General features: G+C 38.4%; 2 protein-coding genes across 3 annotated transcripts in view; one reads left to right on the top strand and one right to left on the bottom strand.

The window, feature by feature from the left end:
- The window catches only part of spats2 (spermatogenesis associated serine rich 2), a 35,667-nt gene extending 15,992 nt beyond the window's left edge, over positions 1 to 19,675 (bottom strand). Inside the window, exons 1-8 of the mRNA XM_041799358.1 lie at positions 19,543 to 19,675; positions 13,286 to 13,575; positions 10,203 to 10,282; positions 6,564 to 6,672; positions 5,973 to 6,022; positions 5,508 to 5,730; positions 4,962 to 5,141; positions 4,689 to 4,824 (exon numbers count right to left, since the gene is read on the bottom strand). Coding sequence (XP_041655292.1) covers positions 4,689 to 4,824; positions 4,962 to 5,141; positions 5,508 to 5,730; positions 5,973 to 6,022; positions 6,564 to 6,672; positions 10,203 to 10,282; positions 13,286 to 13,310 — 803 coding nt within the window. The 5' untranslated portion in view covers positions 13,311 to 13,575; positions 19,543 to 19,675. The remainder of the gene's footprint in view (positions 1 to 4,688; positions 4,825 to 4,961; positions 5,142 to 5,507; positions 5,731 to 5,972; positions 6,023 to 6,563; positions 6,673 to 10,202; positions 10,283 to 13,285; positions 13,576 to 19,542) is intronic.
- A 1,526-nt stretch (positions 19,676 to 21,201) lies between these two features.
- Positions 21,202 to 26,189, top strand: pym1 (PYM homolog 1, exon junction complex associated factor). 2 transcript variants are annotated; one of them, XM_041798541.1, is made up of 4 exons: positions 21,202 to 21,472; positions 24,520 to 24,668; positions 24,783 to 24,876; positions 25,195 to 26,189. In XM_041798541.1, exons 2-4 carry the CDS (start codon positions 24,614 to 24,616, stop codon positions 25,718 to 25,720), a joined length of 675 nt encoding a protein of 224 aa, XP_041654475.1. In that variant the 5' UTR covers positions 21,202 to 21,472; positions 24,520 to 24,613; the 3' UTR covers positions 25,721 to 26,189. The 2 variants fall into 2 exon arrangements, with proteins under 2 accessions (XP_041654475.1, XP_041654476.1); XM_041798542.1 differs by lacking the exon at positions 24,520 to 24,668.

Here is a 26,189-nt window from a genome sequence, read left to right as displayed (position 1 = left end):
GCCATTAGGGAAGAAAAAATCCATTGATGGAATAACCTGGTCATTCAGTATATTCAGGTAGTCAGCTGACATCATTCTTTGGGCACATAATGTTGCTGAACCTAGACCTGACCAACTGCAGCAACCCCAGATCATAGCACTGCCCCCAAAGGCTTGTACAGTAGGTACTAGGCATGATGGGTGCATCACTTCACCTGCCTCTCTTCTTACCCTGATGCGCCCATCACTCTGGAACAGGGTAAATCTGGACTCATCAGACCACAAGACCTTCTTCCATTCCTCCAGAGTCCAATCTTTATGCTCCCTAGCAAACTGAAGCCTTTTTTGCATGCCAATGATTTGACCCTTCTTAAACAGACTAACATCTTTTCCATGACCACAGGATGTGTCTTTCGACATGATTGTTTAAGAAATGAGAAGTTACTCATTGCATCAGCTGGGGTTAAATAACTTGTTGCCAGCTGAAAGATAATCGCCCATGCAGTAATTATCCAACAGGAGGCTCGTACCTATTTGCTTAGTTAAATCCAGGTGGCGACTTTTTTTTTTGGCCAGGCAGTGTATATGATCGAGACATAAAACAAGAAACAGCCACTAATACAGAACACTCTTGGTCCTCCTGCAGCCTCTGGTGATACAAAACCTTTGCCTATATTAAACTGTATTACAACACTCTTGTGAGGTACACATGTGAAAAGAAATTCCAGAAAATTTCTGGACTTGGCTGTCTGAAAATTGTCTTTAAAAAGTGTCAGGAATCCATGTCAGAAAGGAGCATTTTTGTTTGTACTTCTACTGGTACACATGAGCAAGTAGGGCTAAGGCCTTGAAGAGAGAGAGCAAAGGCAGAGAGGAGAGTAGGGACAATATGAGCCAAATGGTCATACATGAATGAAGAACTCTGTCTCTGAATCTGTGACATCTGCTCTGCTGTATGAACTAAACTAACACTTATGCTCATCATTATGACATTTTGATAAATGGCCTGTATGAGCTTAATTGTTCCCTTAAACTGTGTGTTGCTAGGTTAAATGCACTACAAGATGTAATTCACTTGACGCAAGAAACCATGACCCAAAAACCAAAGTTGACTGTACTATTACTTCTGTTTACTGTTCCACCTTTATTCACAACTCAGACTACCGGTACTTGTGGTCATTGTTTCCCCACATTGCCAAGTACCTCTCTAATTACAAACCACAACTACATCAACAGCATCGCTCTGTACAACTTGGCTAGGTGTTTCTCTGACTGCTGCGTCATATTACACAAATGAAGTTATTCACAAGGTCAGTCTAATATTTGATTGTGTGCTCAGAGTTGATGACGAATGGTTATGTACTCTTGAAACTGTATGAACAATGGTTACTTAACCTTTGAAAAAGAAGCATGCTTTTAAGTCGTGGATGTGCACTCCTTCTTCAACAAATAGCACTTCACCTCTTACTCATGAGGACTCTGATGAATGCTATATTAACTAAATATCTAATGACCATGCAGGGATGCAGTGTTAAAAAATCAAATGTAATTTGCTGAATGTACTTAGCTCCAGCAAAATCCTATACTTTCTCAGTTACAGTACAATAAATAAAGAAAAACCCTAGAAATGGCAGTTGTCTCAACTTTAAGGTCATGGGTTTGAGCCTCATGTCGATGTGGGCAAGACACCTAACCTCAAGTTGATCCCTCTACTGTGTTGATGGCATGTGATCATGTGAATGTACATGGATGCATATGAATGGGATTAGCTAATACTGACTGCCACTCTCCATTGAAACTTTCACCATCAATGTGCCAATGCAAAGTTAATGGATATAAATGGCTAAGTGTGACCTGCAGTGCACAAGGGCTTTGCAGTCAGTATTTATTACATACAGCAGCTTTTTCTTCAGAATCATTGGAGGAAGTCAATTCCAACCCCTTTAATCACTTTCACAAGAGTTCAGAGCATATTTTAGACTAGCTGGGATACTGTTGTGAATTGCAACTATTATGGCCAAGTCAGACTTAATATAGCACATCTCATACACAGGGGAAACACTGGATTCAATACTTATCTGCAACACTCTAAAGTCAGTAGGCCTGGAAGTGTTTTTATACTGCTAGGCTCCATTCATCATACTCCCAATCATTAGTAAAAGCATCTTATCCAGCTGAATAATCATGCCCTAAACAAGTGTTACTGCTTATAATCAAGCTGGTTATTCTCTATGTCTGGCTGTATCTGCGAGGTTTGCGATCTAATCAGGGAACAGGCACAAGTGGATGAACTATGTCCTCTGTGCTCTGCTTGCTTTAAGTTATAACTAATATGTACAGTCTAGCCTGGTGACAGCTTAAAGTCTGCAACAACACAATGACACAAGAAAATGTTAAAATATTTTAGTGAGAGTGGATGTAAAATGTGTAGTCCTGCATTAAATGTAGTGTTTAGTATGTCTATAATAGTTTATAGTGTCATTAGGGGCTCTGTAAAAGCTCCAACATATACAACAGATAGGTTCCTATTATGCAAAGTTATGTTCAAGTGTCATCAAGTAGGACAAAGGTAAGAGAAGTGCCCTTTGACTTAGTGCAGTATAACCTATAAAAAGCAATAACTCTTAAGACATCTTCAGTAAACATGCTAGTAAAGCACTCACACAGCTTGACACAGAAAAGAAACACAGGACCTAAACAGCTGTTTTACAGTGTATTTACTCAACAGAGACGTAGTGTGAAGCTCTACTTTCATTATACTCTAGGACATTCACACTGATTCTGTAAATATATTTAGTGTCCTGTTATGTTAACTTACAATGCACTCCCCTGCTGGCTCTGCTGATCGCGGTCTTGCCTCTGTTACTACCTCTGAAGCCAGCACAGAAGAGGGTCCATTCAATCCCTCCATTATGCCTCTACAACAATCATGACGATGGAGAAATGTCACCAGGACGTAACTATCATGCCTTGAAACGTTACTGCATATCAGCCAAGAGTCTTTTACTGCTCTGCCTCAGTTTTACTGTGGCGAAATGGCATATTAAACAAAAAGACCATGGTGATTGAAATGCAACACATCAGTGTTGCTTCACTCTGATGTTCTGTGTCATTAATGGTTGAACAAGTGAGAAATTCAGTGTAATCTTCTACCTTCTCCATGCATTTATCACTGCTCTTTCTCCTTTATTTATTACCTTGCTCACTCAATCAGCTGTGTTTGGATCCCAGTTTCTGACAAAGAAACTTTTCCTTCAGTCCAGGAACCTTTACAGGAATATGATCCATCTCCAATTTGGGGGACAAGCGCCTCAATTAAGTTCATGGGGCATCTTTTCCCAAATCAAAATCAATGTCTGCCATAGATAACCAGCATATTTGATCGCTGTGCTTACATGTCATTAGAGATACAGGTGAAAGCCTAAAACAGCACAGGTCCCACTGAATAGAAAATCAAAGGATGAATCTGGTGCAATTAGAACCCCAACACTGAAAAGAAAATATTCAATCAATGTTGGAGGTATAAAGTAATCTGTAACAGTGCTCAGATTACTTTTTGTTGTAATGAGTAACTTAAGGCAAAAGTTCTGCAATTTAACTACTTTAACTGTTTTGTAATTTTTAGTAAAAAGTACCCCATTACTGGAAAAATGCTGTATTTCCCTCATCCTTTTGTCCCCACAGAAAAAAAGGGAACCCAAAAGCATCAACATGGCTTCTCTCATATCTGTGGATGGTAGCTAGCATGTGTAGCTAGCCAATTCAACTAGTGAGATGTAAGAGAGAATGGTGTTTACTTCCTAGAAACATCCCCATTATGTTTGCATTTTTTGAACACGAGTGACAAAAACAAGTTCAAAATCCTGTTGTTCATGGTAAAAACCGCTGTACCTTTTCAGTATGTCTTGTCCCAGTTCACTGTCATATTGATATCATTATATGGTAATTTTACAAAGCAGAATCTTGCAGAGCTTCAAGCTGAAATGCTGGTTCCCAGTCAGAGAATAGGTAAGAGAAAGAGGCAGTAGCTATGTAGTTTGGTTGAAGTGGCTGCAAGCCTTTTAACAATGGCAGATGGTGAAGAGAATGCATGGATGACACTATAGCAGCAGTTTGATAAAAACTTTTCTTTGCAACATTTCTTTGCAGAGCAAAGAACCACACTACAAGTCTTTATTGGTGGAAAGATGTTTTGCTCCTCTCCTGACTGGCTTCAGAATGGGTTTTATTTAAAAACTGGCTCCACTGACAGTGAAAAAACGTGTATCGACATGTCAGCAGCTGCCTGTCAAGCTCACGTTACGTAGTTTACTCCTCAGTGGTGCACATCAACTGTGTCATGTTTTGTTGTTCTGATTAGCCTAAATGAATTTAACATGTTACTTCTAAATGGCAGTAATCTCATAAAGTAATAAGTTACTATAGTGTAACTGTAATAGTGTAACTGCTCATCTCTGTTGTATACCTGCATGTGTAAACACAGCTTTGCTTTTAAACATTATTTAACTCCTTTGTTTTAACTTTCACTGATCTTGTTAAAAGGCAACCACTGTTCTTTAAAAAGTAGTTCCTGGGACTATATGCTCAGAGAACTGTGTGCAAACCCAAAGTTCAGTTTCAACTCACTTGAAAGTAAAACAAACTCCACAACATTTAACCACAGCAACGAGAAGAGCTGGTTTAGAAATAAAGTGAGGAAATTTACACACCAACTCTGGAGCTCAGCAAATGTCTGCTTCATCCTCTTGATCGAGGAGTCCATCTCTTCCTTGACCACCATCCTGTAGCGAGTCAGTGAGGCAGTGCATCTCTGCAGGTCCTTCACAGAGCGGTCAATGTTTGGAGCTGCAGAGGTAGACACAAACACTCCAGGATAAGCAACATTTTAAAGAAGTGCCTTTGCAACAGCTCACAGTTCATTATCTACTATAGCTTTCTTACAACAAACTACGTGTGGGTAAACTTAGAGAAAAGTTTCTAACCCATCTTCTTGACTCCTGATGATCCTTGCTCATCAGGGGTCAGTGCTAATGATGAACTAGATGACTGTGAATTTGAGCCCGCTCTGTGTCGGTTCTTGTTGCCTCTGGGACCCTGATGATTCCTCCCTGCTTGTGGTAAGGCAGGACTAGGAGCGCTACCAACACTTTCTGCCTCTGGACCTATAAGATGAGAGATTGAAACAAGTATATTAATAGTTAACCAAACTTTACTTTCTCAAAATAGTAAGTCAGCCAGCTGTAGAGTGTTTCGACATATTATTTTCTTTGTTGAAAATTAGCTGCTTGAGATGCACTAAACACAAGATAAGCTATTGTGAGGCATTTTTCATGTGGTCATTGAGTATAAAGGGAGATAGGCAGTCATATAGAGACACAAGACTGAGGTCCTAAAAATGCACTACCAAGACTTCCCTGTTAAATTTTCAGTGACTAGTGTAGCTCAGTTTACATACTAGATTTTGTTAAATGATCAGGGCTGATTTGAGCTCGCTCTTTTTTGCCTTCATGTACCAGAGCTGTGATTACCGGTGGTTTCAGATGTGGCGAGTTCAGAGTCCAGCTCAGCAGCATCCAAGGAGGCAGAGTCCAACTGCTCACTCAGAGAATCGAGAGACTCCCCGTCCATTACTGATCCGTTGGCATGAAAGCCGTTCATCTCATCTTTGCCTTCCTCTGGTGATGCTGCCTCAGGAGGGGCAGGCTCAGCTGAAGCCTCGGCCTGAGGCTTGGGCTTCTTTTTCTTCTTGGGCTGCACATTGAGATATCAGAGTCAAACATCTTAAATTATTTTTTTCCACTATCTTTAAACCAATCAGAGCACACAGAGAATAAAGAGGTTTTGATATAAGCCAGTTGAAAAAAAGTCTTAAGTCTTCTTTGCCTTAATCCATTGTTTACTAATGATGTAGCGCATTTTACAGGTTTCTTTTGAACATAGCGCTTACTCAACAGGTATTCAGGTATTCAAGTTACAGGCGTTCCTGTCCTCACCTTCTTTTTACCGGTGACATTCCACTCCTTCAGGATCTCGACTGCGCTGCCTGTGAAGGAAACAGTGATGACGGAAGTACACAGGCTTGACAGGCTTAAAATCTTGTAATAACCCATCTGAAAATCTGACTGCCCTGAGGCGATGTTAAGATACCGCTAAAAAAAGTAACAAAGCAGTGTGACGTGCAGGGACAACCTCATGTTTCTAAAATTAAACTCCTGAAACTAAAGAGGCATGCAAATGACGCTCAGAGTTATGAATGCAAAGCATGGCATGCATGACAAAAACTGTCAAGGTTAGTGCAAGCAATGTGGACTTCATGCTTGGACAAAAGGTCTGAGTAAAATAAAGTTAACTAACAAGTTAGTGCTGTGAAATTTGTGGCCCCATGACAATACACGTTCATAGGTGGAGGTGTGTCAAATAACTTGAGCATAACACACATCTCTTAATTTCTCTTATTCTGTAATGACCTTTGTCTTTCAGCCTTTATTGTCCTTAAATATGCAATATTACCAGTTCTTTTGGACATCATGTAAGCACAGACACTTAATGCTTAAAAGAAAGGCCCAACAATGAAGTCCTCATACCTTCTAAGAAAGCCTGGACAGCCTTGTCCACACTGTTCTCGAAATGCTGCAACACCAGCACGATCTCATTGTTACTTTTGTTGGGGACGACCGCCCTGACAGCACTAATCTGTAAAACAAAAGAAGAAAAGGGTGAGAGGAACAGGTTTCAACGTCATCTCAAATAACAACCAAAGTGACTCACACTCTTTAGTAAATTCAATTAAATGACTTTCAGAATCTAATTAGTTTAATTAACATTTAGCTAAAGGGTAGAGCAGCTTACGTAGGCCTCATTTGTATTTCAAAATGTGGAGGCACACAAAACCTCCTTAGATATTTTTTACTGTTTTTTAAAGGCATATTTACCTTTCAGTGTTAGGTAAATAGTATGAATAAGCCTACAGTTGTTGTAGGTTTAGTTTGTCTGAATTAGCATACTGTGCTCTTCTTACTACAGTAGTTCTGTCATTCATTCATTCATGCAGAGTTAAAACCCAGAAATGATATATTTTAATGTTTTGTCTGGCTGTGTCTGAAACTGTATACTTTCACACCTTTTTACTAAATGTGATGTCACAATGACTATCTAATATGAAGGGAAATTCATATTATGCAATTTTGTGAGAAATCCCTGGATGTACTTCAGATTGGTGGGGAGTTATAAGCATTAAAAATAAAAGCAAACATACTAACTGCTCAAAATGAACACACTGAAATAATTACCTAGTTGTATTAAAAATGAACGCATGTTTATTGCTGTTGATTTCTAGTTAAGGATTGATGGTCATGCTAGCTTAGCAAAAAGTGCAGCTAGGAAATACACAACTGATAGTCATTTGATGTGGAGAAGATGGGCTTTTAAGTATGGTGGAGCGGCATGCTAACCACCTTAGTATGCAGTATTAAGTATGCAGTAGTTATAGTTAAGGATGCACCAGTGCATCAGTTTAGCATCAGCACTGGCCAATGTCGGCCCTGTTAAGTCAACAAACATTGGCCATAGGAAAATAATTAGGCATAAACAGATATAATTAAGGCAAGTTTTACCAGTTGTGGCATATCAATTTAATCTTGCCATCTAGAACACCTAACTACTGTTTCAAAGAGGAGTTTTTATTAAGCAGTGGAAGTGACACGTTGGACAAGCTGATGAGGTAAATTTGTCGAACACAAGAGAAAATGTTGGCACAGTGGGAGTAATGAAAAAACACCAGTATCAGTATCAGCATTGGCCAAACTGTTATTTTAAACATCTGGTATCAGTCCTGATTTTCACTATTGGTGCATCTGTGGTAAAAGAATGCAATATGGTTTCAAAACTTTGAGTCTCAGCTGTATATATGTAAATATAAGCTAGGAAAAAGGCAGCAGAGTGTAGCCGAGACTGGTCATAGGCAATCCTTTCAGTTAAACAGGGGAATGAAAAAGCTCTCCATACTGCTCTGTAAGAAGGAAAGCTCTATTCATTTGCTTCTTCTTCAACTGGACATTAACCTAGAAGAAACCTTTATTTTACAGGCCGAATAAGCAACATTTTAAAGAAGTGCCTTTGTAGCAGCTCACAGTTCATTATCTACTATAGCTTTCTTACAACAAACTACGTGTGGGTAAACTACGTGTGTTATAAAGCCTGGTAAAATAACGCTGTCTCTAAATCTCATTTTTTGTAAATACTTTTGCATAATTGGGATTGCTGCTGATTTGACAGACAAGTGGTCTCCTGGCACTCAGTGGAAGGGAAAGGCCTACCTTAACTTCAACTGTTTTCCTGTTTCCAGATAGACAAAAGTCGAGGTAGTCAGGATTTCCAGTATGGTTACTGCCACCATGTTTTATGTAGTGTATGATGCCAACATACAGCTTGAAATTATTCTCTTAAAAAGTTTGAAAGATGTTTACTTGGGGTAGACCAGTTATCGGCAGCTGGTTATTGATGTTGATATTTAGCATTTAGATGATAATTAGTATTGGCGTTTTATTTTCCAGAAAATTGTCCAAAATCTATTGATTCAAAGATGTGCTCTTTTGACTTCACTGCAAGACGTGTCTTCTCCTCTGGCTTTGTTTTCACTCAATAAAGTCTCACCTAATGTCCTTGCCCACAACACTATCTGACTGGCTTGATGTCACAATTACCAGCCAATCAACAATGAGGCCTGGGTGGCACTGACACAGGGAGTGAACGGCATCTCTTCCTGTTTCCTGCTGCTACTTTATCGCTCTATGCTATTTCTCATGTGGACAGAGCTAATACTAAATCATCTATTTTTCTTAATTTCTTAAAATACAGTTTTATATATGTCACATTAAGAGCATTTTGTTTGTCATAACAAATGCATATTGATTGATTATTGGACACATGCACTACTAACAATAGGTACTGACATGGCCCTGAATAAACAATATAGGTCAACCCTTAATGTGTACAATCCCAATGCTATAACAAAATATTTTCATGAATGCTTATATTTATTTTTCATTTTTTTGGTGCAGTGGTTCTCAATCGCTGTGCCTTGAGGCAAGTCTAGGTGTGCCTTGGGAATTTGAACAAACATATGTTGTTACTACTACACAGTAACTAAAGATAGCACAATGTGTGTTAAAGGAGGCTATTTCACATTGATATGAAATTTTGGTTTCATCTTAGGAGTGCCTGGGAGAAAAAAAAAGTTTGAAATCCACTGATTTATAGCACACATCATGTCCAAGAAAGAAGACATTTCAGCTTTTTTGGGAATTGTAAATACTGCTACTTAGGGTCATTTTGCTCAAAATATGAACTAATAGTGAGACTGTCTCGTATTAAGTAAATATATCACCAAAGAGAAGTTATATGCCGGTCAATAATTGGAAAAAATGCAGAATTAGGATCGTTTGGATTCATCAAAATGAAGTTTACCCATTTCCTTCTTGCCTCAGAGTAAATTTTCTGAATATTTCTAAATTTCTGATTTGATTTTGGACCAACTCCAAGGAAAATTCGGTTAAAACACCAACCTTTAGCTTTTGGTTATAATTACTGATCTTTTGTGATGACTTGTAGGTCAAACCACTATTGATTTATTTAGAAAAATAAATAGAAGAGTAAAAAATTATGAAAACATAGATGCAGCTCAAAACCCATTACAAATAATAGAGAACAAACCCAAAAAATAACCCACTATGGCATTATTGAGGCACCATAGTGATAAACTGTGCTGTTTCATTTACCCTCAATTGCTCCCTTATAGATTGGCAGCTTTTAAAAGGACAAGTCTCAGATAAGATTGCACAATACAGTTAAAACACCTCATGATATCAGGTTATCTCAGGTGTCTCACTGTTGAACTTCACAGTATTGTTACAGATGCTGATAAATTATTGCCAATCAGTGCAGGAATAAATATAAAAAGTCATTTTCTCTTTAGTATTACTTTAACTGCTGCTCATGCTCCTAAAAGTTGCCCTCTCATGTTTTCTGTTGCCAAATATCAGCCCACTGTGAAACTGCTGTCCAGAAGTACTGTAAGTGAACGTCAACGCTCAGGAACAAAACCACCAACACAGAGTGGAAATGTTTTACTTTGTGTGCAGATAAGATGCCCTTGATATTACATTTTTTAAATTTTATGTGTAAATTTAACCCTTCAGTCCAGTCATGTGCAGCAGGTTCCTTACCTTCTCCTTCATCCTCTCAGCTGTTCCACCCTGGGACATCACCATTTTTGAGCGAGTGTCGAACACAACTCCAGACGTATCTGGAAAAATACAACAAAATCCGAACTCTATCATCCATTCAGGGCAGGTCTTGAATCACATTTGCAAAACCACTGTAGCACATCATTTGCAAAACAAAACAACTGCCAGACATCTGCACGGAGATTTCCTGGAAAGACTAGTCAGCCACGTCTATGTATCAAAATCATATTACGATGGCAGATTTGTACTTTTGAAGCCATTTATCCTAGCATAAAGGCTGACAACTCAAACAAATCAAACATCTTCAACTGATCAAATGAGTTGGGAATAGATGGATTCGTTTCTGTAGGCATCATTTGCATTAAAAAGAAAAAAAGGAAACACTGCACAGCTCACTGCACACTGTACTGTGTTTAGACGTTTGTGCGCACAGCCACTCCAGCTACCAGCACAAAAAGGCAAGAACTTGTGAAAAGACAAAGAAACAAAAACTCCTCACATCTTAGCCTGAACAGCCTGAAATCTGCATCTGATTTAAATTACTAATATCTAGTGAAGGCTTTTGAAAGACCTGGGGGTTTCTGTTATCAGATGCAGAATAAAACCAGTCAATTCAATCACCAGCTGAGTGAAGGTGAGGAATAAATGAGGACCTTTCTTTTTAAAATTGATCAACAAAAGCCAACAGCTAAGTGTGGAGCAGCAGAGTAAAGTCCAAAGTTAATCTACGACCTTAAAAAGACAAGACAGTAAAGGAGGGAATATGGGGCCCTTGTAAAAGTGTTTTTCATGTAAATGAAAGTAGGTTAATTTCATTGTAAATGTCTGCAGTAATTTCCTATATAACTATTTAGTTTACAGTACTGCCATCTGTTAGACTACAATCATACACCCTGTTTAAAACATACATAACAGGGATTCATGTCTGTTTTGGGCACACTGATACCAAGTGGTAAATCTCAATGCAGACAGAAAACAGTTTGATATTTGATAACTATGGCTGCACACAGAGGTGGTCTGGGATGCCTTCATCTAGATTGATTTGGTTGTGTAAATGCAACACGCATTGGCACACATTTAAGACCACCCTGACATGATCTGTGGTATTCCGATAGTAGAAAAAAACGTGGCTTTATTGATGTCCATGTAGTCTCGATTGGGTTGATGGAAATTCAAGCTCTTTTTGAAGATCTGCACTATTTTGCTCAGCTCAGTTACAAGAGCTAGTGATGTTCCTAGTTGAACAATTTTCCATCTAATTAAATGCAAAATATAAGTGTGTTCAGTCGAATAGGCCAAAGCCAAAAACATTCTGCAAACCCAGCCTCACATTGCAATGGTAAAACAATGTCACACCATAATGATGCAAAGTTGGTTTGCAAAATGTGGCTTAAGTTAGCAGTGCTAGCACCACAGGCTTTTGATCCTTTTTGCGGGTTAACTTCCACATTCCTTAGCTGAATATCATCACTCAGTGCTTCAGACACAGCCACATGAGCATTTTATACCCATTTTCTAAATCAAAATATTTTAAATTAAATAGTTCTGACCATGGTGGCAGCGAAGCATGAGTCATCAAGAACAACTACAGTGTCTACTAGTAACAGGCAGCTTCAATAGAATATGGATGAGGCATTTGACCAGGATTGTGAGCCTGCACTGATAAAAAACAAATGTTAGTTTTAAATTTACTGTCTCATTCTGGTGCTGCTGACAAAGGAATCCAAATTTAACCACTTAGTTTAATAAGAAAAAGTCTTTTGGCTCCTGAACAGCTCTTTGTTCGGTACCATTTTACCTTTTTTATATCTTTAAAACAAAAAAATGGAGAAAAAAAAGAAACCATCTTTAAACAGAAGTCATTTACGACAAGAGCCAGTTATTACAGCTTGTCCACAAGTGATACATCACAACTCCCTTGTAACTTGCTGTCTTGAATGGAGTTGTCTTTTTAATCTAACCAGTGCACCACAGGATTAATCTGCCACATAGCACATTACCACGTCCTTTAAAGGCATGTTTATGACAGAATGAGGGGGAAAAGCTGTTAAAGAGGCACCATTAACGTCTTAGCTCATGGCTAATGTTACCTCATTAATTCTTATTGCCAGTGGCTTCACTGCACACAACATGTGGCAATACTGAATCAAGCTAAGAGAGACAGAAATGATGAATGGGGTGCTGCTCGTATATCAGGCGGGTAAGTGAGTTCCAATATACTATAATGGCCCAAATGGATTACTAATGCACCTTAAAATCCAGATCATAGGCTGCACCGGTAGATCTATTTTTGAGCAGTGGGTATAAAGGAAATAGTCTTCTATGTGACAATTTCCATTGCATTTAGCCAATTCAGAAGAAGCCACATGCAGTTCATGTGCACCAGAGTTTAAACCTTTGCTAGCTATAATATGGTAGCTGAGCTGTTAGCATGCGGTGATAGTTGTGAAGTACAGGCACACAGCCTGCTGGCTGCTCTGCCAACTACTCTGTCACTTATCATGATTAATTGAGGAGTCTTTGAAACAAAAACACAGCTCCAAAAGTTTTACACAGTAATCAGTACACCCCTGTTTTCTTCAAATGCAGAACTGTGACAAAATGAGGGAGAAAAGATGGTAAAAAGTGGCACCATCCACACCGGTCTGGTGTAGTATTGCTTTGTATCACAGCTTGCTGTTAACAGTAAGCAGCTGCTTGTGATATACAATGACTGGGAGTACATTTTCAATGACATCTGGTTTCTTTCATTGTGGTGATGGCTGTTTGGGGTCATTAAAATGTACATGTCTTAGCACTTCATATTGGTGTAATAGTTGCACTGGTATATTGGTTGCAGCTAACTTTTTAGATGGAAAAATTGATTAAATGTGTGGTTTATTCCCTGGATTATATAGCACTCCATTTAATCCAGGCAAAAAATTAGGCATACTTTTACTTGCTTTAACAATTAAGAAAAAATGCTGCTACTAATGTGTGTTATAAACTAATATTTGCAAAAAAAAATATAGACTTTTAGTTTGCTTATTTCTTATCAGCAAGTTAACAAAGCAAACACTTACCCCTCTGGCTGTTCTTCTTTGCCATGTTCTCACACAGAGGTGTCCAGGAAATGCTTGGTTTGTAAACTTCTTTAGACTGTAATAACCCTTCAAATAAGCTTAAGCTGTTGTTTGAATATGGGTTCCTTGTTTGGAAGCTTTCACTTTGAGCTCTTCCTGTTACAAAAGATGCCAGCGAGGCTTTTAACTATCTGGCAGGAAGGTCGGAAGAATGAGGATCAGATCAGGCCTTCACCATTTAGGCAAAGATTCAGGATTTCCTCCTGTTTCTCCACTGAGTCGATCCAAATCTGTGGGGGAGAAGGAAGAAAAAAAAAGTGTTAAAATAAGCAGACACAGGAGATGGAGATATTTAGAATGCGGGAAGAAAAACATCTGCATTTAAATATTTGCACCTATACTGCAAGAGGGTCCTTTTATACCTAAAAAGGTGAATTTGCCGTGCAGACAGGAGTTTTGGCATTCCTAAGATAACAACATCTAATAGCTGTAATCATGCACATTTCTAGAAAAAAATCCCCCAAAACACTAACATTAAAATGCATAAAACAAACACTGATTGCATCAAGTCATGGTGCAAAATGCACAGCTACCAAATCTGCACTTGTGTTAGATCTGAAAATATGAATATAAATCAACTGAAATCTGTTTCCTCGGGCTATAAATTAGAAATGAAAAACAGATTTCAGTAAGTTATTGTCTGTCTGGCAGAGCGTTCTCGAAAAAAAAGGTCTGCAGTTGATATTGTCCTTGGCAGAAATGCTGAGTTTAGTTTGGAGGAAGAAAAGTTAGAGGCGCACATCTTTAAAGGGCATTTCCTCTTTCTCTGTTCTCAGCAGGAGGGGAGAGTGGTGATAATGTTATAAGGGTAACACAGAACATCAACAATGCCCTCATAGTTGAGGCTTTTTGGATGACTCTGTGTCCAAACATTTCACTCACTGACGTGTTTTAATAGGCATGATTGACAGCTATGGTAGGTATTTACGGTTTTACTGCAGCCAAACTTTAACTGACGGCACAAATGGTTTGAGATGAAGTCAGAGTCACAACTGGAAATGAGAGATTCTAGACTGTGTGCCTTTTGACATGGATTAGCATGGCTTTCAATATCATTAGGTCATGGTCCTTACTGTTACTGAACTACAAAACTGCACTAAAAGAGAGCCAACTTGCAGTATCACCAACATTATTACAAGTTATTTACTTCCAAAAATGCCCAAAAATTTGAAAATCTGTCACACATTTCTGATTTTAAAATGACTGTAATCTTAAGCACCTCACCAGCAAACCTCATAATTAACCTCAGTAATTATTTTCTAACCATTTGCACCTTAAAACAGATATTTGTACCTTGTAGGGGTGTCACCATACCAGAACATTACTTGTCAAAACAACTTTGATACCCATTTTAATACCACAGAAGCGAAGATAGAAGTTCTAGGTATTAGATGTTAGATAACTTGTTTGTATCTCTCAAAAATTGCAATGCATTTCATTACAGGAAATTTGCCAAAGTGTTTGTTCAATTTAGACCATACTCTCTCTTTAAGTGTTTTAAAATATGACGAAAGATCAGAACAATGTTCGGTTTTTCCCTTTAAAGCTTCTATACTTCTTCAGAATAACAGAAATTGTATAGTTTCAAAATGCGGTACCAAAAAGTATCACAGTATCAAACATTCTGACTCATACTCCAAACTTTTTCACTTCAGATGGCTTATGTCTTCTGCACCCCCTGGGCTTTAACTCAGCTAATTAGGGGTACTGGTAGTCTAGTGACTTCATCCATGCGCCGCATGTACAGAGACTGTTGTCATCAAAGTGGACAGCCTGGTATGAAGACATTACAGGTATGATATTGGTATCAGCAGATATCTGCTTTAAAAGTCAATTAACGGTATTGGCAGTAGAGATGTTCCAGTACCTTTTTTGCCTTCCTGATACTGATTCCTATCCCAGAGCCTTGGGTATCAGCTGATTCAGAGTGTCGGTTCGATACCCGTGTCAACTTTCTGGACCCACTGTGCTGTGGAAAACTACTCAGAATAGGATCTGATTTTAAATACCGTCAAACCTTTCCAAATTTTACTGGGGTATACAGTATTACCACTGGGTGTTTAAAAACCATGTTTATAAGCTATTAAAAAAACATGGTTTATAATACCATACAGTTTTAAAGAATGTGAAGTAATGTTATGTGTGATTCTAAATGGATTAAGTTTGGCCTTAATTATAGTTTATTTCTGCGTTGTGCAGCCTGGTGAGCTCCATCCTGCCGTGAGTTCGCTTTAGGGGAAGCTTATAAAAAGTTACAGACTACTTTAGAGCCTAAAATAACCAACAGGCACTGATAAACGTCATCTGCATTTCATATAAAAAGGGATTTACATCTGTTTCAATGTTTTTAAAACCTGTTGATAGTTTAATTTTGCTTGACATTACAGCAGCACCTCATCAATAACCTATACTCCATCATTTCTCATCACTGATCTACACGCAGTAAGAAGGATTTAAGTGATTTTTAACTCACATTGCCAGATCACATTACAATGTTTGACTTAAGGGAAGACCATAGGGTGATGCCAGCCGCGTGTGAGCGTATGCGCTGGTAAAACTATACCATGGCTATCTTTACCCCAGGATATGCTATTACTGTATCACCACCCATTTCCAACTCAGGACATTGATCAAAAATTAGAAACACAGTATACAACCGCTCTGACACTTCAAGTTTTTTTTCATGCTAATCATTTTGAGTTTTACTAAAAAATATTAAAATAATGACACAGAGGGCCACATCACAGGCTCTCCATCTGTCTTACTCTCTATTGTGCACTATTCAGGCCAGTTTGCGCAGTTTGACAGAACATGACGTGATGATGAAACAACCTGCCATTGGTTGACATCCCCCCACAAAGCAATCTGGGAAACAATATGGCCGTCAGCTTTCAAGCTAGTATAATAAAGAATCAAAAATGGATAAAAGACATTAATTATTGGCTCTACTAGAGTGGGTTTAATCTATAAAGTACTCAAAAAGTCACTGAGCTTCTAGGCTTGCTAGAAAAGCTTCCATAAAGGCAGCCATTGCTGTTCAACAATGGCTTCAAGAGGGGAAAAAAGTAAGAGGCGCCGATACCAATACCGGCATTTTCAGCAGTACTGGATAATTTCCAATGTTTGTACTGGAATCAGAACAATGCTGACAGGTTTGAAAATTTCTGCCAGTACTACAACTGATAGATTATGAAAACCAACAGTGGCTCTACATACCAGCTGTAATATCAGACTATATTGGCCCAAAATATTGGCTTGTTTTTTGTCCCAGTCCAGCCCTGGTAACAGATGAGTAGCAGAAAATATTTGGTTTTTAAATCAAATCTTAAACAGTACAAAAGAGCTCAAAATGTAAAATAACTGTAGATGATAATTGAGATATAACGTTGATCAAAATAATAATGATAATCATTTTGGCTAAAATTGTTCAGCCCTAAAATCAACAACATCTCCAAGCTTAACAGACGGAAAAAGTGCACATGAAATAGTCAGCTCCTTGTCGTATCTATCAGCTGATGTAATGCTTGATCAATGTGAAATGACTAAAACGATATGAAAGAAGTTTCAAGATGAAACACAGGAGAGGAAAAACTCGACTGCAGTGAAGAGGCGTCAAAAAAAGCAATGCCTGTGTCCAAGAGGGAGAAATTGATGCAACGTGGATAAAAATGAGTCTGCCAACAATGCAGACGACGTCAGAGGAGATTCAGAGCAGAGAGACTTTCCTTATCCAGCTGATCCGAATACTTGGGTAATGTTAAGAGTAAAGAGCTGGTCGGTCACAAAAAAAACCCCCAAGAAACTAAGACGAACAATATAAGTGTGATTGGGTTTAGCGTTCTGCAAATGTTTCACTGCAGTCACTGAAGAAATTCCAAAACTCTGTGAAAAATTATGAAATTATATCCCAGGTTTAAGAATGCCAGACTTGCCCTTTAAAGATGCATTAAATTAATAGCTTTTACAAGCACAGAAATGCTTTTTTTGTACCAGAACTCTCCAATAAAAGAGGATGTTTGCCATTTCTTACTTTAAAGCAGGAGAAAGTAACATCTGTGAATCTAAAATAATCTGAATTCCTCTTGGAAAAGATGTCATCACCCTGCTGAGCAATCAATACTCTCCTGATACCTTAAGCTCTCTCAGACTACTGCCAAAACTGAGTCTGCTTCATTTATGACCCTTCTAGCCTCAAAATGTGTCAACCGGACCTATGGCAAACTGGCCTGGTTTTTAATGGCTAGCAGCTGTTTTCCTCCTCTCGGTTTCTCTTTCTGGCCTTCTTCTCTAGAAAGGGAAACTTAAAAAGCTGTACAACCCCACACCCTCCTGATTGGGACTCAGGCATGCCACGGTCCTGGTTCCACCACACCTTTTAAAGACACCAAATGCACACAAGGACAATCAACAAGTGACACTGCAACAGGGCACTCACGCAACCATGAGAAGGATGCATTAATGTTTATCAAGAGGGATGGTGCTTGAATCCGCAAGAGAGCCAGGTGCACTTGTGTTGAGTGATGCAGCGAGGAAGAAGTGCAAACTCAGCAGCACTTGAATGGGACTGTGGGCTGCAAACGTTTCTTTAAATTTGAAGAAGTAAAACGCTTAAAAAGAAGGTGGCTTTGTGGGAAACATTGAAGCGGAAACCAAGAGATTATTTTGTAACAGAAACACATCACATACGATCAAAAATGCAGCAATACCTTCCTATTTGAAGAAATATTTTTCTAAAAATTGTTCTATTTCCATGTAACACTTGCTAATTAAACTGGGATCCACATCATTTAATGTGCATGTTTATCTAGCAACTTTTAGTTCTATTTTAGATAGTGAAAAAAAAGTAGCATTGAAAAGTAAGTGGTCCAAAACTCATATTAGTCTCCTTATTTTAATATAAGATAAGCTTTGTAGATGTATGCAACTGGTCAACATTTCTTATAACATATGAATATAACTAACTACTTATGATGAAGAGATTCACCACTTATAAATGTGATTGATGACATTTTTTATACCAAAAATTTTGAAATGACACAATCTGTCATTTATATATATATATATATATATATATATATATATATATATATATATATATATATATGTATATAAATGGCAATATTAAGTAGCAAAAGCTACAGCTCTTCAGTCATATTCAACCCAGTGAGAACAAGTGGTGTCTAGACTGCAAAAATACTAGACAATATTTCAGTAATGAATTATTGCCAACGTCTTCATTCATTTAAGTGTGAAGGAAAGGTAATGACAATGTAGAATCTCACATAAAAGCTCAAGATTTCGGTCTTATTTTTACCAAAAGCTGCCCAAAGAGAAAGAGGGAATAAGAGCAGTGTTGGCCCATTTAAATTCAAAGGTCGATTATAATCAATTTTCAGGGACATCTCTGTGTAAATTGCACAAACACATATCGAAGCACTGCCTTAGTATCCGTGCAGTTCAGACAGTGTGGAGGAATTTGCTTGCAATTTTGTTATTTAAATTAAAAAAAAAAGGAATTATACAATACTTGGTACCTGGGACTTCTATTTTGTCGTGGTGTCAAACATGTATCTATATTTTGTTTTGACTATCATTAATATAATATCAAAGTTTACAGTTATAGTATTGTGTTAGACCCATTTAAAGTAGCCACTAAAGAGGCAACTTCGTGTGAATGTTAGCTAACTAAACCCCTGCCTTGCGGTGTGAATTAATTATGAAACATGACTGTTTGAAATGTTAGTTCTTACAAGTTGTAATCACACCCTTTGGGTGTATTTATATTTGCACGGCAGGGTGCCTAGTTTGAAATCAGCTCGTTATTTCATGTATTTGTCTAAAGTCCGGAGGTTACGTTTACGTTACTTAGCTTGCTAACATTACCTAATATAACAGAATGTGATTAGCTTTGTAACACCCAGCGTTGCTGAACATAAATGGTTGCTTTCAACGATGTCAAATACCCAAAAGAAAATCTGAAAATGAGAAGAAATAGTCAAAACTACAAACGTTTTCTTTATGGATGGACCTTTGAATGCACCCAAAGCTAGCTAGCAGCTTGGCTTTTATTATTCAATGGTGTTGTACGGTTAGCCATCATTTTGCTTCTCAACTGAACAGCAATGCAAATGTTAAAGCGTTTTTAAGAGCAGTTATTAATTATCTATGTTAGAGGCAACACAAAATTAAATACGTACTTGGTGTTGGCAAGAAAACTGCACAGCAGATTCTGGTAACGGGTTACCGCAGCTCCTACCGCCAGCCGTCTTCACTGCCAAGTAGTCTGCTGTGGGCAATATTTTCCTAGACCAGGCTCCGCCGGGTTGCCAGGTTGGATTCGAATAACCCTCCTTTAACGCAGTTGAGCCCTGAAAATATGTTTCCAGGCTTTGACAAAGGAAACCTGCCACATCATTTGTATAATCCACGTGGAGCCTTTCAGGATTAAGTGTAAGCTAGTAACTAGCAATAAAACTTAAACTTTTTCATGTCACAAGTGAAATTGCTCTACAATAAACTTTAAATATCAGATTTTTAAGGGCATTATTGTGTTTCTTTTCAATTTTTATGTGCATGTCTTCTAAGTTGTTTTTATAGATAATAAAATCCGTATTATTCTCTTTGATGCTCAGCAAATACAGCTGCTTAAATATATTCTCTCAGAAGACCTATTACTCATAAACAGCCAAAGACTTAAGCTTTTATAATGTTAACTCCCTTCAGCAAAACAGTTTCTCTAATTTTAAAAAGTTCTTCTAAACTGAAAATAAACATCTGTACAGGATCAGATGGTTGTGTTTAAATCAGGTTGTAAAAAAAATCTGGTTTATAGTCCCTGTCCCCAAAAAAGTCCACCAAGAAATATAACAATAAATGAACAATTTTTGTCTCATATATTGGATCTTGAATAACTGACATTGAATTTACTCAGTGTTATATATAGTTTGTGCCTTATGTGTTAACACTTTTACATTCTATACAAGAGTGTTTCCATCACTGACATTAACAACATATTTCTGACTCAGATTCATCAGTATGAGGTTTAAGTGAATTTCATGTTAAGAACTGATCAGGAAAAAGTAGATCAGATTGTCCTAATACACTAAATAAACACTAACAGGTAAAAGCAAGATGAAATCTCAGGAAGAGACAGATAACGTCTGTTGTACCACTGACTACATGGTCTGTAATGTCTGCTGTGCTTATCTTAAAACAGCATGTGGTACTTTTGTAAGGTTTCACTTGGAGAGAAACAAAAAATATCTTCTGCATTCAATACTGATAGTTTTAACAGAATGTATATGGTAGCTGAGCTTTTTTGACTGCTCTGCTTTCTTATAAAATACAGCTAAAAGAGCTCAACATCTTACAGTTACATCATTTAGCGCTGTCTTCATTAGAGATGTTGAAATGGACTCTAGTACATGTAAGAGGGACAAAAATTAATACCTCCCAATATGACATTGGTTAGGATAACCTTTTTTTCTAACTAGGATCTCACTAATTTACACACAATTCAGTAACATTTTTTCAGAAATCCAGCCAGAAACACTGATTTATAGAACATTTGTTAAAGCAAAACCTATGGCAGAGTACCAGTTACCTAGCATCTAAAAACTGTTTAACACAACTGTCTTGTTATGTGAAAACAGCACAACAACACAATAATGGTGCAAAGTGCAAGGAAAAGTTGAAAATAATAAATAATCGCAAAAATCTTGCTGTCATACGCCAATGCTACCAATTTAAACGGGCTTTTTATAATTATTTAGCAAAACCTGGCAACCCGTTTTATCCACGTCGTCATTTCCGAAGTCAAATTAAAAGGTTCGCTTGGTTTGCCGCCTAGCGTCGCCCGAATGTACTCACAGTTAAGAAACCGTTGTTTAGCATTAGCTGTCCCGCACCACAGAAAGTCTATGCCCCTATAGCTGTATATAGAAGCTGCCATGACAGTTCTCACACCAAGAGAGGCAAACGTTGAAAAAGTTTTATTTTGCTGCAGCGAGAGATCATAGTGAGCGAGGGCACGTTTGGAGACTTCAACAGCGACGGACTGATAGACTGAGGGGAGCAGATCAACACGTTACACCAAAATGGCAACCCCCTATGTTACAGATGAATCTGGTAAGGCTAATGCATGTGCAAGACCTTTGTCTGAATGAAAACAGTCCTCATGTTTAAACGGCGAACACATACAAGGCAGACAGGGTTATTTCCCCTCCCAAATCCTGATCGTGAACGCAGCCCGCTTCGTTGTTGGTGTAGATGTTTCGCTTTGCAGCTAGTTGGCAAATGCTAGTTTAGCTCAAACGGCTAAAGCAAGACCCTGCACGGTTGCTAGTTAGCTTGTAGCTACCGCACATAATTGCTTGTCGGCGAGAGAATAGTGTGGGATATATACTGCAGCTAGGGCCGCCCTCCCCTCGTTAACTACGTAAATTTAGAGTTTAAAGAGTTTAAACCATGCTAGTTACCTTAAGTTTTAATAAACGACCAGTCAGCTGCCACAGAAGCTGACTGAACGCTACTGAAATATAACTGCTGTGAGTGGACGGTGGGTTTAAATTTGATACTTCACAGGAAGAAACTATCATAGCTTTTACAACAAATCCCTAATGTAGTGGTTTCATGTTTATTCTTGGTTATTGTTTATAAGGAGAATACAAATCAGTGTTTGCCAATAGTTTGAGACAGTGGTGTCAAATGGTGTGTTTAGATGTACCGTGTAAATTTATAGAACCAGACATTATTACTACAACCAGGGTTTGACAGTAACTTTTCTTGCTCACCAGCCACCGTAGCTAGTGGTTTTGCAAAGTCACTAGCCACTCAGTATTTCTGCTAGCCACAGTTTTGTTGTTGGGTAACTGTGTTATATGCCAAAGCAGATATGTCTGTTATGAAATAGAACACATGCTCCATTTAATGGATACTTGTATTAAAACACCTACTGTTAACACTTACTATACAGTGACATTGTTAATCATGTTGTACAACACATCGTCCCAACCAAGTGTTCTGATTGGATAAGAGGCATTACATGAGTGCTGGTATGAGTACATCACTGGGACTTTGCACAATGTTTATCATTAAGAGTAAGGTCAGGAGGAGTTCTGAATAAATTACATCAGGTGGAGTTTGTCCTCATAAATGTAGCTGGTACCTCTAAATCACAAAACAGAATTGTTTTGAGCTCATTGCATGATTGTTTTTTTTAAAAAGGATGCACTGGTGTATGGGTTTCCACATCGGTATCAGCTGATTTCAGCTCTGCTAACGGACATCCACCTGTAGGGAAATGATGAGGCATAAAAAGTGTCAATACTTTTGTCTGTTATGCTCTTTCAGTTCAAGCTAGTAAACTACTGACTTGCTGAATCAGAGAGGAGGTTTTTAATTGGCAAAGACAGTAACCTGTTGGACAAGGGCTGATCTGTTTTCATGGTCAAACATAAGAGATAGTTATGAAAGTCCTACACTAAAGGACGCAGTGACAGAACATCTGTACCAGCCCTGATTTTCACAGTTGTTGCACCTGTATCAAAAATAAATGTACATTAAGCTAATCAGCTTGGCTGGGTTGGTTCCTGTTGAGATGTGGAACTTCTTGAAGGGACCAAATTCCCACGTGTCCTCTTTCCTGCAACATCACACTCACAGTATTGTTATCATGCCATGCTGTTACAGTCAGGGTTAGTTGTCCTATGAATAATGAGATTCTAACTGTTTTTATTTTATTATTTTTCAATATAAAAGCAACTACAAGGACAATGGATACTAAAATTCAGAGAGTGGGAGATCAGGGCATATTTCATGTAAAAAAAAAACATGTTTGATAACCCGTTAGCTACCATTAGGTTAAGGCTAATGTTAGTATGAGTACCTCTATGACCTATAAAATAAAGAAAAGACCATTAGAATAAAGGCTGAGTAATTCTGCATAGCTAATGCCTGTGAATGTTGTGGTGTAGATTGAATAAAAGTAATTAAATGGACCAGTCCTTTTATTTGAAACATTTTATAGAAGAAAGCAGGACAAAGTAATGGACAACAAAATACCAAAACACTAAGACATGTTTCTCCAAGGGAAGGGGGGTACCCAAAATTTCCTCACAGCAGGTTTAACAACATTATTATTTTTGCCAAAATGCTCCTTAAGCTGGGGTTGTATTTAATGTTGATGAGGTTAACTCACAATTAACATGCCCACACAGTATACAGCTCTTCAGTGATGGGAAAGGGATGTTTTGTGAAGTATTTTCTTTATGTTTTTATTGTTGAGCCTTTTAGTCTCAAGTTAAGATGTGCAGTGACATCTGGTGGTAGGAAAAAGTTACAGCAGCCCTTCAAAAGTGCACAAAACCTTTTTTATTATTCAACCTGAAACACTCAGAAGTACTAAATACATTGTTGAAAAATATACGAATTATAGAGATATGAGCATTTTTGCTGATATTTACCACCTGTAAATATCAGCCTATATGGAGTGTATGTAAGTTTGAGATTCAGGAAGGACCAACAAACCTTGTTCAGGTGAAGTTTCTTTATTTGTACATCCTTCAACTTTAAAATGTGTTATGAGGAGTTACATTTTAGATCTCAACTACATGGATTTATTGATATCAATATCTGTTGAAATGCATTAAATGTCCACTTATGAAATATTGGCTAAATCAAATAATGTGCATATTTAACCACATCTCAATTTTTCATGCTTCTGTTTTTACCTACACGTATAGCAAAGGTTTGTAGTTTCTCTATATAAACTGCTGAACTGACTGAAGTTTAAAGCAGTAAGCTTTTACAGCTTTAATCAGATGAGACAGTGGATAGAGTTGGAAAATAGGAAATGAGAAATTGGCTCAGGGGACAACAGCCTCTGTCCATGGAACATGCAGACATATCCACTGCCAGGACTCTGGCTCCCAACCTGGGGTCCAGGCCCCCTAGGGGAGGCGCCAAAGACCTCAGGGGGCTGAGGCTCTGCCTGCTTTTGGATTGTTCAAATTATTATGCTACCAAAATACTAGTTATACATACACCCTGGACAGTTTAATACAGATCATTTGCCAAGTAAAAGTATTACTAGGCCTTTACTGTCAGAATATTATCAACAAAATTCCAAATTTCTATCAGTTTTTGACAGCAATGTATGACTTATTTTTTCCCAGGTCCCAGGGCGCTCAGTTTTTGTTAGCTACATGTAAAGGGGGCTCCAAGGAAAAATGGGTGGGACCCTCTGTCTGCACTAGGCTGCCAGCGCTCATGTTTTTCTCATTTTCACAAACTTCTAACCGTCTTGGTTTTGATGAATGTCCAGGTGAGTCCACAGCAGACAGGATGGATTTAAGGGTCTGCTGACCTAGAATTTGCAGGGTTACTCATGCAATGAATTATCAGCATTTTGCTAAGATTTTTACCTGTCGCTCTGCAGGGAAATACATTGCTGCCACTCAGCGACCTGATGGAACATGGAGGAAACCACGGCGAGTGAAGGATGGCTATGTCCCCCAGGAAGAAGTACCAGTGTAAGTGTGGCTCTTACCTTCCTACTGGGCCTGTTCAAAATATTTGCAATATAAACAAGGAGCTAGCCTGCAATTTTTGATGATATCATTCTTTTCTATTGCATCTTTTACTGTCGTTTTTTTTAAGCTTGAGTACTTTAAGATCGTAACAATCATTGAAATAATAGAGATTGCAACTTTTTAAAACATGGTAACTAGGAGCATCACCTTATCCTGATGTTCCTGAAGGAGGGATTCTTTAATTCATGACAGATGCCAGGATAATTGAGAAAATCAACGGCCATTTTCATTTTATTTTTCTCTTTCTTTCTGTTTCAGCTATGAAAACAAATATGTGAAGTTTTTTAAAAGCAAACCAGACCTGCCACCTGGGATGAGCCCACCTGAGTCAGCGCCACCAAAGCAGCAGCAAAAGATCCCTGGCTGCGCAGACAGCGACACCGCCGGTCTCTCAAAGTCCGCCAAACGTAACATGAAACGCAAAGAAAAAAGAAAACAGCAGCAGCAGCAGGGCCAGGATGGGGACGGGGACGGAGATGGGGATGGGGATGTGGATGTGGACTCTGTGAGCGATGCCGTCGAGAATGTGTCAATTTCAGCGAGCGGGGAATCCTCAAACAAGACAGCAGCACCAGTGTCTGTCTCTGCAGCTGATGATTCCACAGCAGCAGCTGAAAAGGCCAAGAAGATCAAAAACCTGAAAAAGAAGCTGCGACAAGTCGAGGAACTGCAGCAGAAAGTGGACTCAGGGGAAATTAAAGAGCCGACAAAGGATCAGTTGGAAAAGCTGGGTCGAGCTCTTGCCTTGAAAGAGGAATTACAGCAACTCGAGCGCGACTCTTGAAGCAATAAAAGGAAAGCAGAAGATTCAGACTAATCATACTGAAAGACAAGGAGGGGACCTTTGCAGCTTATTGATCATAGCTTCCTTTAAACATATTCGACCTGTTTGATATTTATCATGAACTCTGGATACAGCTACAAACCCAGCAAGCTGAGAATAACGGGACGTCCACGTAGCAGGCAGCACATCACCAGAACTGATAAGCCTGTTTTCTACATTCAGATTCTAATGACTCCTCTTGTACTGGCCAGGTCACTCATTTATAAATATCTTTTAATGACATCATTGTGATTGTTATGTGTGTCTGTCCTCTCCATTTTGTACCTTTCATAGCATCATCAGGTATTACTGACACATGAAATTGTTTGTTTGCTCTGAGAAGTAACACGTTGTCAATGTTTGAACAGACTCCTGTAGTCGCACTAATGTTGAGGAACTGTCTTTACAGTCATTACATTTATTAAAACTA

The sequence above is a fragment of the Cheilinus undulatus genome, linkage group 11 (assembly GCF_018320785.1).
Source record: "Cheilinus undulatus linkage group 11, ASM1832078v1, whole genome shotgun sequence".
In the NCBI taxonomy this organism is placed as follows: Eukaryota; Metazoa; Chordata; class Actinopteri; order Labriformes; family Labridae; genus Cheilinus; species Cheilinus undulatus.
The sequence above is the reverse complement of the archived record's forward strand: the minus strand, read 5'-3'. Positions and strand labels throughout refer to the sequence as shown.